The sequence below is a fragment of the Rattus norvegicus genome, chromosome 12 (assembly GCF_021556685.1).
Source record: "Rattus norvegicus strain SHRSP/BbbUtx chromosome 12, alternate assembly SHRSP_T2T, whole genome shotgun sequence".
Taxonomy (NCBI): Eukaryota; Metazoa; Chordata; class Mammalia; order Rodentia; family Muridae; genus Rattus; species Rattus norvegicus.
In genome coordinates, this window is record NC_141545.1 from 29,551,734 (window position 1) to 29,567,420 (window position 15,687).

The following is a 15,687-nucleotide window of genomic DNA, read 5'->3' on the forward strand; positions in this document are numbered from 1 at the left end:
TTACACACAGAAACCCTGTCTTAAAAAAAAAAAAAAAACAAACCAAACCAAAATCCCTCAACCCCTGGATTGAATTATTTTTCAGTTTCTGGTGACAGAGTGAACCATTTAGGCAGAAAGAAACAAATGCCTGCTGTTTGCTGACCTGTAAAGACTCCAGTTTGTCCTTAATGCTCTGAATGTCTGCAGTGGGCTCTCAAGATGGCTCAGTGGGCCAAAGCACTTGCTGTCAAGCCTGAACACCTGTGTTTGGTCCCTGGGACCATAGTGGGAGGAGAGAACCTTCTCCTTTAAGTTGCCCTCTGACCTCCACACATGTGCTGTGGAACATGTGTACTTGCATACACACACTAAGTAAAATCTTAAAACATTTAGACAATTGACCAGAATCTTTTTTTTTTTTTTGGAGCTGGGGACCGAACCCAGGGCCTTGCGCTTGCTAGGCAAGCGCTCTACCACTGAGCTAAATCCCCAACCCCGACCAGAATCCTTAAGACAGATCTTTACTCTCAGTGCCTGAAACTTGATAATGTTAGAAAGGGGCTGGAGAGGCAGCTTAGCAGTTAAGGGCATGTACTGTTCTTCCAGAGGACCTAAGTTCGTTTCCCAGCACCTATATCAGGCAGCTGCCAACTGCTTGTAACTCCAGCTCCAGAGGGCCCAACATCCTCTTCTGGTCCCCTTAGTCACCACACTCCTGTACACACAGAGAGACATGCATGTACACATAATTGAAAAGAAAATAAATCCTTTAAAATGTTAGAAAAGAGGGGTTGGGGATTTAGCTCAGTGGTAGAGTGCTTGCCTAGCAAGCGCAAGGCCCTGGGTTCGGTCCCCAGCTCCGAAAAAAAGAAAAAAGAATCTTCAAAAAAAATGTTAGAAAAGGTTAGGTGTGGTGTTGTACACATTTAATCTCAGCCCTTGGGAGACAGGCAGATCTCTCAGTTTGAGGCCAGCCTGGTCTACATAGTTCTAGGTTAGCCAAGGCTACATAGTAAGACCCTGTCTCAAACAACAACAAAAAGCTAGAAATAATTTAAAGGTCTTTCCCATTGTCTGTCAGTCAATCAGTCTGTCAGTCAGTCTGTTTATGCTTTTTGAGACAGGGTTTCTCTGCGTAACAGCCCTGGCTGGCCTGGAACTCACAGAGATCCACCTGCCTCTGTTGACACTAAAGGCATGATCCAGCACACTCCACTGGTCAGTATATTGGTCAGGCACAGTCTCTTCTTTCTGTTCTTACCACACTGTCTGGCTTCCATCCCCAGGACAGTGTAACTGTGGGTGCGTATCTGCAGTCCTAGGCCTTAGACAGTGGAGGGGAGAGGACTTGTATAGATGACGATGGCCTTGAACTCCTGATGCTCCTGCCTTTGCCTCTTGTGTGTGTATGGGGTCTGTGTGCCATGCTGTGTATGCGGGGGTCAGAGGACAACTTGTGGGAGTTGAATCTCTGTACCATTTGAGTCCTGAGGACTGAACTTGGGTTGCCAAGCTCACTGACAAGTGCCTTTACCAGCTGAGCTATTTTTCTGGGTTGGCATTTGTCTCCTAAGTGCGGGAGTCACATGCCTAGTGGTGACACTCTATTTGAAAAAAAAGTATTTTTTTTCTTTTATTTATTAGTCCTTTTAGTCTTCCTCTCCTCTCACAGTTTTAGTTTAATTTAATTCGATTTTCCTCTCTCTCTCTTTCTCTCTCTCTCTGTGTGTGTGTGTGTGTGTGTGTGTGTTGCTGATGATCAAACCCAGGGCCTTGTGCAGCTAGACTCTTGGCCCATGAGACTGACTGATTTATTCAGGTTTTATTGAAACTAGGTCTCAATCTGTAGCTCTCCTGCCTCAGCCTCCTAAGCCCTGGGACTATTGGGGTCAACTCTCAAAATGTGTTTTCTTTTTAAGATGGGAGTCTCTTGTAGCCCAGGCTGGTTTTGAGCTCAGTGTTTGGCTGAGGATGGTGTTGAACTTACACTTCCTTGTCTCGGGTTTATGTGATGTGGAGGATGGGGATGGAACCCAGGACTTTGTGCGTGCTAGGGAAGAGCTCTGTAACCGAGCTCCAGCCCTAGCCCCAGCCCCAGCCTCAGAGATTTCTCTCAGGAGACAGTGTTCCAGACCTGCTGTGGCATGGAGGGAATACTGGAGGGCAGGGTGGGAGTCAGGCTTCTCAGACTAGCCTTGTCCGGAAGGTGCAGGCTCTGAGTCACTGCTCTCAAGTCCCTTCCTGTATAAAGCGGTACGGTTGGACAGTCACGTTTCCATAAGAGCTGATGTGACCGAACCAGCGGCAACCTTATGACTCGGCTGCTTCTGTCCAGCCAGGGGCTATGAGTATGTCCTGGAGCCCTCGCCTGTCCCGCTGCCCCTGGACAGACCTCAGGAGACAAAGGTGTTGCAGGTGTCCTGTGGTCGAGCACACTCCCTTGTCCTGACAGACAGAGAAGGTGGTGAGTAGACTTGCAGTGGGGAGGAGGAGAGGAAGGGGGAGGAGGAGAAGGGAGTGAGAAAGGAGAAGGAGCGGGGAGAGGAGGAGGAGGGGGAGGAGGAGGGGGAAGAGAAGGAGGGGGAGGAGAGGGCATCTGTGACACTGGCCTTGCTCTGGGTACCTCCTGATTGCTGTGATGTGTGTTTCGCCAGCAGATTGAGGGGTGGCTTCAGAGGGTGGTGTTACACAGACTGCTAACAGTTATATGTTCTCTGATGGAAAGCTGCAACCTCGGCCCTTGATTTTTTTTTTTTCCTAAGATTTATTTTTAATTTTCATTCACGTGTTTGAGTATATTTGAGTGCATGCTACACATGTGTGGTGCCTGCACAGGCCAGAAGACAGTATCAGATCCTCTGGAGCTGGGCAGTTGGGACTGCCTGTTGTGGGTGCTGGGAACTGAACTCAGGTCCTCTGCAAAAACACAGAGCTCCTAAGGGCTGGACCACCTCTGCAGCCCAGCCTGTTTGTTTGTTTGTTTATTTATTTCCCCAGCTTTTATTTTTAACTGTGTTTAACATGTCTGAGCATGCATTTGTATAGGTTCTAAGCATGCTAATAATGGTCACGGTGCAGGCACTGTCAGCCTCAAGCACCCAGCTGAACAGTAGTGCAGTTGGATCTAGGTCAGCAGGCGCAGGCCCTCCACACTTACAGGCTGCTGCAGAGGTTGGGCGTGTGGGAAAGGGAGACCTCGGGTGAGCCAGGGTGAGCAGGCCAGGAACCTCAGGACTGACCTGCCGGCCTGGCTGTGCTCTGTGTGCTCCAGTCTTCAGCATGGGGAACAATGCCCACGGGCAGTGTGGACGGAAGGTGGTGGAGGACGAAGTATACAGGTGAGCGGACACACGGAATGCTGGGATCGCAGCGGAGGGTGAGGGGCGGGGGTGGAAGAGCATCCACCATGATGTAGAAAGGGGTGTGTGTGTGTGTGTGTGTGTGTGTGTGCGCGCGCGCGTGCACGTGTGTACAGTCAAGTCCTCCACCTCATGTGTGGAGGTCAGAGGATCATTTTCAGGAGTGACCTTCCATCATGTGACTTCTGGGATAGAACTCAGGTCGTTGGGTTTGGTGGCCTGTGCCTTGACCTACTGAGCCATCTTGCTAGGCCCCTCTTTCTTTCTTTCTTCCTTTCTTTCTTCCTTCCTTCCTTTCTTTCTTTCTTTCTTTTTTTTTTTTTTTTTTTAACATAGTTTTTCTGTGTAGCTTTGGCTGCCCTTGAACTCGCTCTATGGACCGGGCTAACCTCGAACTCAGAGATCTACCTGCCTCTGCCTCCCAAGAGCCAGGATTAAGGCATGCACCACCTTTCTTTTATTTCAGGCTCTATCGGTTTTCTTGAGAAAGAGTGGCACTGTGGATCTTTGGTTGGTTTCTGTGTCAGCAGGCTGGCCTTGCACTTACAGAGATCCACCTGCCTCTGCCTCCTGTGTGCTGGGTTTAAAGTGTGCGCCACTACGTCTGGCTAGTCTGTATTTTTATAAAATGTTCACTTTATCAAATTAACTTTATAAAAAGTTCCCCTTCAGCTCACTCTTTTTACTTCAGTGTTGAAAATACTTTCCCCAGTCAGGCCTAGTGGCACACGGCAGCACCACTATGGGCTGGAGAGTTGAAAGTCCAAGGCCTGTCTGGGCAGCTTTTGCAGACCTTATCGCAGAAGATACAAATGAAGGGTTAGGCGGCCAGCCATGGTGGCACATACTTTAACCCCAGCATGCTGGAGGCAGAGGCAGGCAGATGTCTGAGTTCTAGGCTAGCATGGTCTACAGATTGTCTTCAGGACAGCCAGGGTTACATAATAGAGAGACTTTGTCTTCAAAACAGACAGACAGACAGACATGGCCTGGGACTGCAGCTTCTTTGATGAACAGTTAACTTTTCTCTCTCAGTAAAAATCAGGATGGCTCAGCAGAAGAGCAGTTCTCCAAAGCTCCCATGTTAGGGGTTAGAGCACAGCTAGGCGGGCATGCCTGAGACCTGGGTCCCTCCCCTAGCACCATAAAAAAGCAAACACACAAACTGGCCGGCTGGAGGCTCAGCAGTGAGGAGCGCGCACTGCTCTGCAGAGGACTGGAGTTCAGTTCCCAGTCACAGCTCACGACCACCTGTAACTCCAGCTCCAGGAGAAACAGGGCCTGTGGCCCCCAGGGCACCTGTACACTTGTGCACAAACCCACACACATAATTAAAAACTCAACCAACACGGCTACTCAACTGACCACCTGACATTTGACCTTGAGAGCTGTTCTGTTTGCCCTGTGCCTGTGGGGGATGTGACTGTGGGTAGGGACGACAGGAAATAGGTTGCTGGATGGGGCCCACCTGTCCCATGCTCACGGTCACATCTGTTGCTTCTCTTCAATCTGCCCCTGGCTGCAGTGAGAGTCACAAAGTGCACAGGATGCAGGACTTCGAGGGACAGGTGGTCCAGGTAAGAGGCTTCGGCTGAGGGCTTCCAGGCCTGTCTTCTCCATTGTTTTAAAGGGTGCAGGGTGCATGGGATGACACCACATTTGTCATTGGGCTTCTCTGGGTGTCTTTAAAAAAAAATTTTTTTTTTGAAGCCTAGGTCAATCCTTGGGCAACTACATGAGTCAGTCTCTCTCTCTCTCTCTCTGAAATATTTATTTATTTTATTTATATGAGTACACTGTTGCCTGCTCTCTTCAGACACACCAGAAGAGGGCATTGGATTCCATTACAGACGGTTGTGAGCCACCATGTAGTTGCTGGGAATTGAACTCAGGACCTGTGGAAGAGCAGTTAGTACTCTTAACCGCTGAACCATGTCTCCAGCCCTCTCTGGATGTCTTAGGGGTGCTATTGCAGATATAAAACACCATGACCATAAGCAACTTGGGAAAGAAGGGTTTATTTGGCTCACATTTCCACATTGCTGTTCATCACTGAAGGAAGTCAGGACTGGAACTCAAGCAGGGCAGGAACCTGGAGGCAGGAGCTGATGCAGAGGCCATGGAGGGTGCTGCTCACTGGCTTGCTCCTCATGGCTCCTTCCTCATGGCTTGCTCAGCCTGCTTTCTTATAGAACCCAGGGCCACCAGCTGGGGGCAGTTCCACCCATCATCCGCTGGGCCCTCCCCTATTGATCACTAATTAAGAAAATGCCCTACGAGCTCTGCTACAGCCCAATCTTAGGTTGGAGGCATTTTCTCAATTGAGACTCCCCCTTCTCTGATGACTGTCACTTGTGTTACGTTGACCTAAAACCAGTCAGCACATTAGCTGAAGACATCAGCAGGAATTGACTGGTGTTAGAGTGTAGGAGCAGGGTGGAAGTGAAGGGGACATAGCAGGGTTAGAAGTAAGGTTGGACTTGTCAGCTGGCTTCGTAGTCGAGTGTGAGTTCAGGTTCCTGCTCCTCCACTCACCTGCTGAGTGGCTTTGGGCGAGTCACTAAACTTCAGGGCTTTGTGCGTGCTGGGGACTGGGGGTGGGGTCTTGACTGTGGCTTTAGCACAGTTCCTGGCCGAACAGCTGTCCTCTGAGTTAGGAGCGTGGTACCTTTCTATCCTGTAGACAGGCCTTAGGATTGTCTGGGGCTACAGGATGCCTTGGGGTGGACAGTGCCTTATGGGTGGCACGAAGGAGGAGAGGCTGAGGTCACAGAGTAGAGATGGGGGCTCCGTGTGAGGCTGAGGAGGGAAGGACTGTTGGGCTGGCTTCTTAGGATGTCTGCATTTGGTTTCCGTGAGTGGAGAAGGTGACAAGGGTAGGCTTGTGGCTTCAGAGAGGGTAAGCTGTGAGGGTGAACTGGGATGAGCGCTCTGCCTGGGCCTGGCTGCCCAGGCTCCAGTAGCACCCTCTGTCTGTGTCTGCCAGGTTGTCTGCGGTCAGGACCACAGCCTGTTCCTCACAGACAAAGGTGAAGTCTATTCTTGTGGATGGGGTGCCGATGGACAGACAGGTAGGTGTTTGTTGGCCCTCTGGGGAGGTGCAAGATCTTGGCCTGTGGCCTCTGCAGCCGTTGTGGACTGTAGGGTTCATGGTCTCCATTTAGGTCTTCTGGGGAATGCCTTTTTTCCCCCCAAAGATTTATTTATTTTATTATGTATACAGAGTTCTGCCTGAATATATGCCCATATGCCAGAAGAGGGCATCAGATCCCATTACAGATAGTTGTGAGCCACCATGTGGTTGCTGGGATTTGAACTCAGGACCTCTGGAAGGGCAGCCAGTGCTCTCAACCACTGAGCCATCTCTCCAGTTCGGAATGCCATCTTTTGCCTCCTTTCCTGTTCCTTTTGCTGCTGTTTCCATAGAAATGAAGCAAGGTGTCTGAGGCTCCTCAGCACTGTTGCCAGTGATGGAGCCCTTGCGGCTGGAGTCTAGAGAGCAGGCTGCTCTGTTGTCTCTGTGGACTCGGCTAGTAACTCCCTCCATCAGGGCACGGTGACTTGCTTATGAACTTGGATTTTATTGAGTTTAACTTGTGGGAACCTTCAGGACCCACATTAGAGATCATTCCACTCGAAGGCGTTTCATCTGCCCTGGCTTCTTGCCAGGGCGACTGCTGCTGACATCCTCCTTTACCCAGGAGTCTGAGAGTCAGTGCTGTGCTTTGGCCAGCTGCCCAGTAAAGGTCTTATGCTGTCTAGGTGGCCTTTAGCTCCTGCTCTAAGCGGTCTCTCCCTGTAGCCTGCTGGGTACGTGAACTTACAGGTACACGTCACTGTGCCTGGCTTCCTTACCTCCTAGCAGAAACAGTGATTCCTGTGGGGCTGGGATGTAGTGCAGGGGTAGCTGAATCCCTACTACTGCGACCCAAAAAGCAGCAAAAGAAAGAAGAAAGACCATAATTGCTTATAATTTATATAAACTTATATGGCGTTACTCTTTTTTAAAGATTCATTTATTTATTTTAATATATGTGAGTACCCTGTCACTGTCCTCAGACACACCAGAAGAGGGCATCAGATCCCACCACAGATGGTTGTGAGCCACCATGTGGTTGCTGGGATTTGAACTCAGGACCTCTGGAAGAGCAGTCAGTGCTCTTAACCACTGAGCCATCTCTCTAGCCCCAGTATGGTGTTATTCTATCTTCCAAAATTTTCTAAGTTGACTTTCGGGGATTTTGTTTGAGGATCTACTCTCCATCTTTCCTTCCTTTCACTTTTGACACAGGGTCTTTCTATTTATTTTTGCTTGTCCCAGAACTGGCTGTGTAGACCAAGTTGGCCTTGAATTCACAGAGGCCTCCTGAGTGTTGGGATTAAATGTGTGTACCACCACATGTTGAAAGTCTGTTTCTAAGGCTGTCCTGGAACTGCAGTATAGACCAAGCTGGCTTAGGGCTCACTATGTAGCCCAGGCTATCCTGGAACTTATGATCTCTCGTCCTCAGTCAACTTGATGTAGAAATTTCTAGGGTGTTAAATTATGCCAGCTATGGTTTTTGGTTTGTCTTCTCTGGGGCAAAGTGCCACCTATGAGCTTGTCCTTCCTTAAGTCTCTGTGTCTGTGAGTTACTGCAGTGTTTCCTACCGTCCTAGGCCTGGGTCACTACAACATCACCAGCACACCCAGCAAGCTGGGCGGAGACCTTGCCGGGGTGACTGTTGTCCAGGTTGCTACCTACGGTGACTGCTGCTTGGCTTTGTCGGCCGATGGAGGTGTCTTTGGCTGGGGAAATTCTGAGTACCTGCAGCTGGCCTCGGTCACAGACTCCACACAGGTGCGTAGGCACAGGAGCTGAGGCCCAATGGAGAGGTGCGCGTCAGGTGTAGCCTGGTGTTGCACGGTCTGCCTCTGCTCTGTCGTCTCCTTCCAGCCCCAAAAGATGGAAAGCCCAGGTGACTCTTGCTGGCCCTGGTTTAAGGCGGTGTTTTAATTTTGTATGCTTTTCATTTGTGTGTGTGTGTGTGTGTGTGTGTGTGTGTGGTATGCCTGCGTGTTTTGTGTGTGCACAGATGTGCATGTGGAGGCCTGTGGTTGATGTTGGGAACTATCCTTGATTATTAGTCCATCATTGTTGATTGAGGCAGGAGGGACTCTTCTGGTTTTAAGATTTATTTATTTATTTTATGTGAGTACACTGTCGCTGTCTTCAGACACACCAGAAGAGGGCATCAGATCCCATTACAGATGGTTGTGAGCCACCATGTGGTTGCTGGGAATTGAACTCAGGACCTCTGGAAGAGCAGTCAGTGCTCTTAACCGCTGAGCCATCTCTCCGGTTCCAAGGCAGGGACTCTTAATCAAACCCAGAGTTTGTCAATATGGCTTGTCTTCCTGGCCAGCTCGCTCTGGGTATCTGTCCCTTATATTGGCCTTCAGAGACTGGAGTCACAGGCAGCTTACCTGGCGTTTATGTGAGTCTGGGGATCCAGTCTTCAGTCGTTAGCCTGCAGGTAAGCACTTAACCACTGGCATTTCCCCAGCCAGTGTATGTGTGCTTTGAGACAGTTTTTGTTTGTTTATTTGATTCTTTGGAAACAGGGTTTCTCTGTGTAGCCCTGGCTGTCCAGGAACTCACTCTTTAGATCATGCTGGCCTCAAACTCCAAGATCCTCCTGCCTCTGCCTCCTAAGAACTGCGATAAAAGTTGTGCCCTACCACTGCCTGGTGTGGACAGAGTTTTGCTGTACAGATCTGGCTGGCCTTAACATGTAGTGCTCATCCTCCTCCTCCTCCTCCTCCCCCTCTTCCTCCTCCTCCTCCTCTTCTTCCTCCTCCTCCTCCTGAGTGCAGCCATCACAAGGAAGTCCGGCACCTCCAGCTAAGACAGTGCGCCCACCTTTCCTAACAGGGGAGGGATCTGGATATGAGGCAGTGTATGCATGTGCCCACAGTATCAGAGTGCCTCTGCCTTGGTGTGGCATGCATATAGCCAGGCTTGGTGACAAGTTGGAAGTCACTGGATGTGGAGACGATCACTTGTAGTCCCAGCACTGAGGAGGTGGAGGCAGGGGGATCCTGAGCTCAGAGTCATCTTGACTACGTAGTAAGTTGGAGGCCAGCCTGGGCTACATGAGACCCTGTCTCAACAAGTCAAAAGAAGACTGTGGGCTCCAGAGCACGCAGTTCAAACCTAAGGGCCATAGCCGAGCTAGCCTTTGGTTTATGGTCAGTCCCCAAGGCTGGGGTTCCAGGTGTGTGCTGCCCTGCCCTGACTGTTTAAACATAAACAAAAAGGAAAGAATGTTTTATAACTCGTATCTTTTTTGGTGTGTGTGTGTGTGTGTGTGTGGACAACTTGGGTTGTCATACCTCAGGAGCCATCCACCTTATTTTTGAGACAGGGTCCCTCACTGGGACCTGGGGCTCACTCAATAGATGAGGTTGGCTGGCAGCCAGTTACAGGCACACACATACCCTCACGCCTAGCCTTCTGTGTGCCAGGGTTCTGTAGATGGGCTAGAAGTCTGGTCCTCATACGTGCACAGCAAGCCATGTTCCCAGTCCATAACTGATACCTTTCTATGCATCACTGATGTTAATTGCTAATGACCAAGTTTTTTACTAATGGAAGTATAAACTAAACATTGTTATTCACCAATGGGAAGTGTGTGTAGTTTAGTAGGTTTTGATTCATTCACAAAAGTTACAGGCTGGAGACATGGCTCAGCAGATAGAGGCGCTTGCCACCAGGCTTAACAACCTGAATTTGATCTTCAGTGAAAAGAGAGATCTGACTCTCGAAAGATGTCCTTTGACCTCCATTGTGCTCTGTGTCATGTGTGCATGTACATGTGTATACGTGTGTACATATGCATATAATAAGTAGATACATAAATAAAAATTAAACATAGCTTGGCTGTGGTGGCACACGCCTTTAATCCCAGTACTCAGCAGGTGGGTCTCTGAGTTTGAGAGGCCAGCCTGGTCTACAGCCAGGGCTACACAGAAAAACCCTGTCTTGAAAAAATAAAACATAAACAAACAAACAGCTATCCCCCTCCCAAAGGCTTTTTCTGTCAAGCTCCCAGAGCATCTTTTTGTTGTCCCCTAGAGTCACTAATGGCTTCCATTGTCACATCTCTGGTCCCATTTCCCTGCCCTGGCCTGTTTTGGTTTTTGTGGTTCTGGAGTGGTACCACCTAGAGTGTAGTAGGCATGTGCTGTACCTGAACTGTGTTCCCAGCACTTAACTTGCATTTCCATGTAATGATGGGTCAGGAGCCGGCAGGGGCACAGCAAGGTTCTCGCCCCGAGGCTGTTAAGGCTGTAGTCATTGTGGCCTTTTCATTGGAAAAGAGCTACCTCCAGTCTTACTCTGCCAGTGGTTGTCAGGATGCTGGACTGAGGCCCTGGGGTCTTGCTGGGGTTGGCCATTTGCTAGCTGCTGGCCAAGCAGGCTTAGTTCCTTGCCGTGTGGCTACACCATTGGGGGTAGGGTGGGGTGAACAATGTGGCAACTGGCTCTATTAGAGCAGCAGGTGAGACAGCCAGAGAAGGCCAGCAAGGCTGTATCCAGTGTTGTATCATTTGTCCTTGGAAATGACTGGTCCCCTGCTTATGGAATTCTGTTCAGTGGAAGCAAGTCACCAGGGTTAACCCAAGATCACACATTGGTGTAGATAGCAGGAGGCCTAGCTCTCTGGAAGCCACTGTGGAAGTGGCCAATACAATTTTGATTTTTTTTGATGTATTTATTATATTATATTAAGTACACTGTAGCTATCTTCAGACACACCTGAAGAGGGAATCAGATCTCATTACACATAGTTGTGAGCCACCATGTGGTTGCTGGGAATTGAACTCAGGACCTGTGGAAGAGCAGACAGTGTTCTTAACCACTGAGCCATCTCTCCAGCCCACAATTTTCATTTCTTATTTTGTTGTTGCAAGATAGGATCTCTCACTGTGTAGCCCTGACTGTTCTAGAACTTGCCATGTAGACTGGGTTGGTCTTGAGCTCACAGAGTCTTCCTGCTTCTGCTGGGATCAAAGATGTGCATACTCACACCCATCTTATTTTAACTTTTTACACTTGTTTGTTTAGTGTGTGTGGTCAGAGGACAGCTTAGAAGTTAGTTCTGTCCTTGTACCATGTTGGTTCCTGGAATTCTCAGTCAAGCTTGTCAGCAAACAGGCTTACCTGATGAACAATCTCACCAGCCCTGTTTGTGTGTCTGTCCGTCCGTCTATCTGTCCATCCACCCATCATCTCTGTCTGTCTGTCCGTCCATCCACCATATCTATCTATCCATCTATCATCTATATCTATCCATCCATCTATCATTTATATCCATCCACCCACCCACCCACCCATCCATCCATCCATCCATCCATCCATCCATCCATCCATCTAGCTATCTATCTGAGACAAAGTCTCACTTTGTAGCTCAGGTTAGGTGAGGACTCAAGTCAGTCATCCTGACTCAGCCTCCAGAATAGTGAGATTACAAGTGCGAGCCACCACACCCAGAGGTTAGGCTGTAACCTTCAAAGGCAAGCCCCTACTGACCCACTTCTCCCAGCCAGGTTCCATCTCCTAGTTCCCAGCCCTCAACTCTGTTTACCACTCTAGTCAGGGGCATAGTCTGGGTGAATGGAACGGGAAACAGTTGGAGAAAGTCTTGTGCAGTAGCCAACTTTATCCAGAGCATCGGACAGTTTATTCAGGATAAGGACGAGTCACCTGAGTGAAGTGTACAGTCACAAGGACAGGCTGCTCCCGGCACAAACATGATTTCCTAGAGACACATGAGTTTCAACAGCTGAAGTACATTCATTCCTACTCGCTACACCTGGGAGGGGCACACCAACACTTTCCAAAACAGAGTGTTTTGAAGAAGCTGACGTCACAAGACTCTTGTTTTCTTGGCGTTTTCTCCCTAGTGCTCAGAGTTCTCCTCGCAGGGCTCCATTCTGGGACTGCATTCCTGCACAGAACAAGCTGGGGAAATAAGTTTCAAAACATGAGCTGAGCCAGGGATGTGGTGGTGCAGGCTTTACTGTCAGCACGTGGGATGCAGAGATGACCAAGATTTTTGAGTTCAAGGCCAGCCTGGTCTCCAGATTGAGTTTTAGGACAGCTAAAGCCATATAGAGAGCTCCTGTCTCAAAACAAACAAACCAAAACCTAAAACCAGCCAACAGAACACCCTCAACATAACACATGAGCCTGTGGGGCTATTTCAGATTCAGTTATAACAAGGACTATGTTCATACAGTGGTTTCAGTACCCTGGCTGACCTGGCTTCCCTGCTTTTTTTGTTTGTTTGTTTTGTCTTTGTTTAAGGACTTCTGTGTTTGTGCTGTGTCTGTGTGGGTCTGTGCATGTGAGTGTAGGTGCCCTCACTCCTTCCTCCGAGGCTGGAAGAGAGTGTTAAGAGTCCCTGGAGCTAGTTACTTTTGGTCGTGAGCTGCCAGAAGTAGGTTCTGGAAACTGAACGTGGGTGATCTGAAAAAGAAACAACACTCTTAAAAAACATTTTCCCCTCTTTTTCTTTTCTTCTGAGACAGTATCGGTCTCACTATGTATATCCTAAATGGGTCTAGAACTTGTTATGTAGACCAGGTTGGCCTTGAACTCACAGAAATCTGCCTGCCTCTGCATCCTGAGTGCAGGGCTTAAAAGTGTGGGCCACCATGCTTACATCCAACCCCCACCCGCCACCCGCCACTCGCCACCCGCCTCTTTCTCTTAAAGGGCAGGCCCTTAATTCATAACACTGGCTGGCCTGGGTCTCAAACTCACAGAGATCCACCTGCCTCTGCTTCCTGTGCTGGGATGAAAGGCCTGCACCACCAAACCTCCTACAGCTGTAATTGTCCTGTTCCCTTGTTATATCTCTTCCCTCTGGAGGATGCTCCCTTCTTCCGTTGCCTAGCTGCCTCTACTTACCTCTCAGAGCTTAGGAAAAGTAATCCTTCCCTCCCCCATGCCTGGTCAACCTCTTCTCTACACCTTGGTCTAGCACAGATACATGGTGCTGAGTCGATCATCATCTGCCTCCCAGAGAAGGGGGTCTCTCAGGCTCCCTTCTGTGTCCCAAGCTCTTGCCTAGGAAGCTCAGTGAGTGGCAGATGCTGGGGAGACCACTGTGAGGTCAGTAAGTGAGCTGGGACCTAGCCAAGGGCTTTCTGCTTCTGGCTGGTTTGTCATCCTAACTGTGCCCACCCTTGTCTTTGGTGCAGGTGAATGTCCCTCGGTGCCTGCCTTTCTCCGGAGTAGGCAAGGTGAAGCAGGTGGCTTGTGGTGGCACAGGCTGTGCTATACTGAATGGTGAGAGCCACTTCTTGGCAGCTCCTTGGGAAGTACTGGGCAGATCGGAGAGGGAAGGGGACAGTTTGCTTCAGAGACTATAGATGGCGGCCTGAAGAGGGAGTGCAGCTGTGGGACCATGCATTAGTGTAGGGTGATCCTCCCAACAGGTCCGTAGCTCCCGATATAGGTGTATAGACAGCCATGGGGCTCAGTCATTTTATAGCACATGTCTCCGGATCCTGGAGCTGGGGATCAGACCCAGTCCTATGCACACTCGGGGAGTCTAGGCAGATGCTCTACCCCGAGCCACATGCCCAGGTGCTTACATGTGAAGAATCTGCTGTTACTGGGCTCCACCCCAGCAGCAGGGCTGCAGTTGTGTAGCCAGGACTGCAGAGGGGCTCAGTGGTAAATCACTGGTACCAGAAGAGCCAGAGAGCGTCCAAAGCTGTGCCAGAAACCAGAAGCAAGTGAGTAATGGTGGAGGGTGAGCTGCAACACTCAGGAGGCTGAGGGAGAGGATTATAAATTCCTGCCCAGTGTGGGCTGCATAGCAAGGTCATGTCTTACTACGAAATACCTGGAATTTGAGAGAGAGAGGGAGAGTCGAGTGGTTAAGCGCTTTTGTTCTGTAGAAGACCCAGGTTCCATTCCCAGCACCTGCATGGCAGTTCACAACCATCCATAACTCTAATCCGGGGAATTCGATACCCTCTTTTCACCCACTCAGGCATCAGGCACTTACGTGATGCACAGATAGACATTTGAGCAAAAGACTCACACATAAAATGAGTCTTAAAGAACAAGACAAAACAAAAACAAAAAAACAACAAAACAAACCCCCAAACTTCTGCTCCCCAAAAGCAAGTTAAAAAGCATATCTAAGAGTTTCATGAATCTGGCCGGAGGCTGGAGAGATGGCTCAGTGGTTAAGAGCACTGATTGCTCTTCCAAAGGTCCAGAATTCAATTCCCAGCAACCACATGGTGGCTCACAACCATCTGTGATGGGATCTGACGCCCTCTTCTGGTGTGTTGTAAGATAAAGACATCGTACTTACATAAAACAAATAAATAAATCTTTAAAAAAAAAAAAAGAAAGAATTTGGTCGGGATGGCTCGTGTCTGGCATGGTTCTCTGATCAGTGTGAAATTTGGAGCTGTCGCTGGGGAAAATGTCCACGTTTCTATGTATCCAGTGGGTTTTATGGAGACCCTCCCCCATTACCCTTGAGAAGTGGGTTGTTTCTGCTGTGAGATTGGCTTCCTTCCTAGTCAGACTCCCCAGGCAAGTCAGGGAGGGGATCATTTTCACTCTCCAGCACAGTGGGTCTCAGTGTCCCAAGTGACCTTGATGCCTCCACCTCCAGAGTTCAGGGATCACAGGGACGCTCCGCCATGCTGGTTTCTGCGTCTGGGGACAGGACCAAGGGCTTCATGCACACTGGGCTGCATTCTACTACCTGACCCCGCCCCAGCCCCTGTAGTTTCCGTGGCAAGGGAGGGCTCTGCTTGGCTTGACTCACAACCACTGTTTTCGTTCTAACACAGAAGAAGGACATGTTTTCGTCTGGGGCTATGGAATTCTTGGGAAAGGACCAAACCTCTCAGAAACGGCGCTTCCAGAAATGATCCCACCTACACTCTTTGGTTTGACAGAGTTCAACCCTGAAGTCAAGGTTTCCCAGATCCGATGTGGGCTTAGCCACTTTGCCGCACTCACCAGTAAGTTACTGGCTGGACAGCATGTCAAAATCTGTTCCTTCTTAAACTGGGATAGCTCTTAGCTTGTCATCAAACAACATCCATTTACCCATCCATCCATTCACCCACTCATCTTTCTGTCTGCCCTTCCCTCTAGTCTACCATCTATCCATTTCTGTCCATCAATCCATTATTCATCATCCATCCACCCATCCATCCATTATACATCCATCCACCCATTATCTGTCCATCCACCCACCCATCGTCCATCCACCCATCCATCCATCCACCCATCCATCATCCATCATCCATCCATCCATC

General features: G+C 49.4%; 1 protein-coding gene and 1 long non-coding RNA gene across 4 annotated transcripts in view; one reads left to right on the forward strand and one right to left on the reverse strand.

Annotated features, from left to right (window-relative positions):
* Nucleotides 1-15,687, forward strand: part of Rcc1l (RCC1 like) — a 30,289-nt gene that overhangs the window by 4,250 nt on the left and 10,352 nt on the right. For 2 of the 3 annotated variants that reach the window (XM_087578876.1, NM_001108332.1), the window contains 7 exon segments: nt 2,318-2,446; nt 3,254-3,320; nt 4,867-4,918; nt 6,328-6,412; nt 8,001-8,182; nt 13,594-13,681; nt 15,214-15,387. In XM_087578876.1, coding sequence (XP_087435002.1) covers nt 3,262-3,320; nt 4,867-4,918; nt 6,328-6,412; nt 8,001-8,182; nt 13,594-13,681; nt 15,214-15,387 — 640 coding nt within the window. In that variant the 5' untranslated portion in view covers nt 2,318-2,446; nt 3,254-3,261. 3 annotated transcript variants of the gene reach the window in all.
* LOC134481282 (uncharacterized) lies at nt 12,160-13,487 on the reverse strand. The gene is made up of 2 exons (XR_015634766.1): nt 13,301-13,487; nt 12,160-12,349 (listed from the first exon to the last, which is right to left on the reverse strand). It is a non-coding gene; the product is annotated as an uncharacterized LOC134481282 (long non-coding RNA).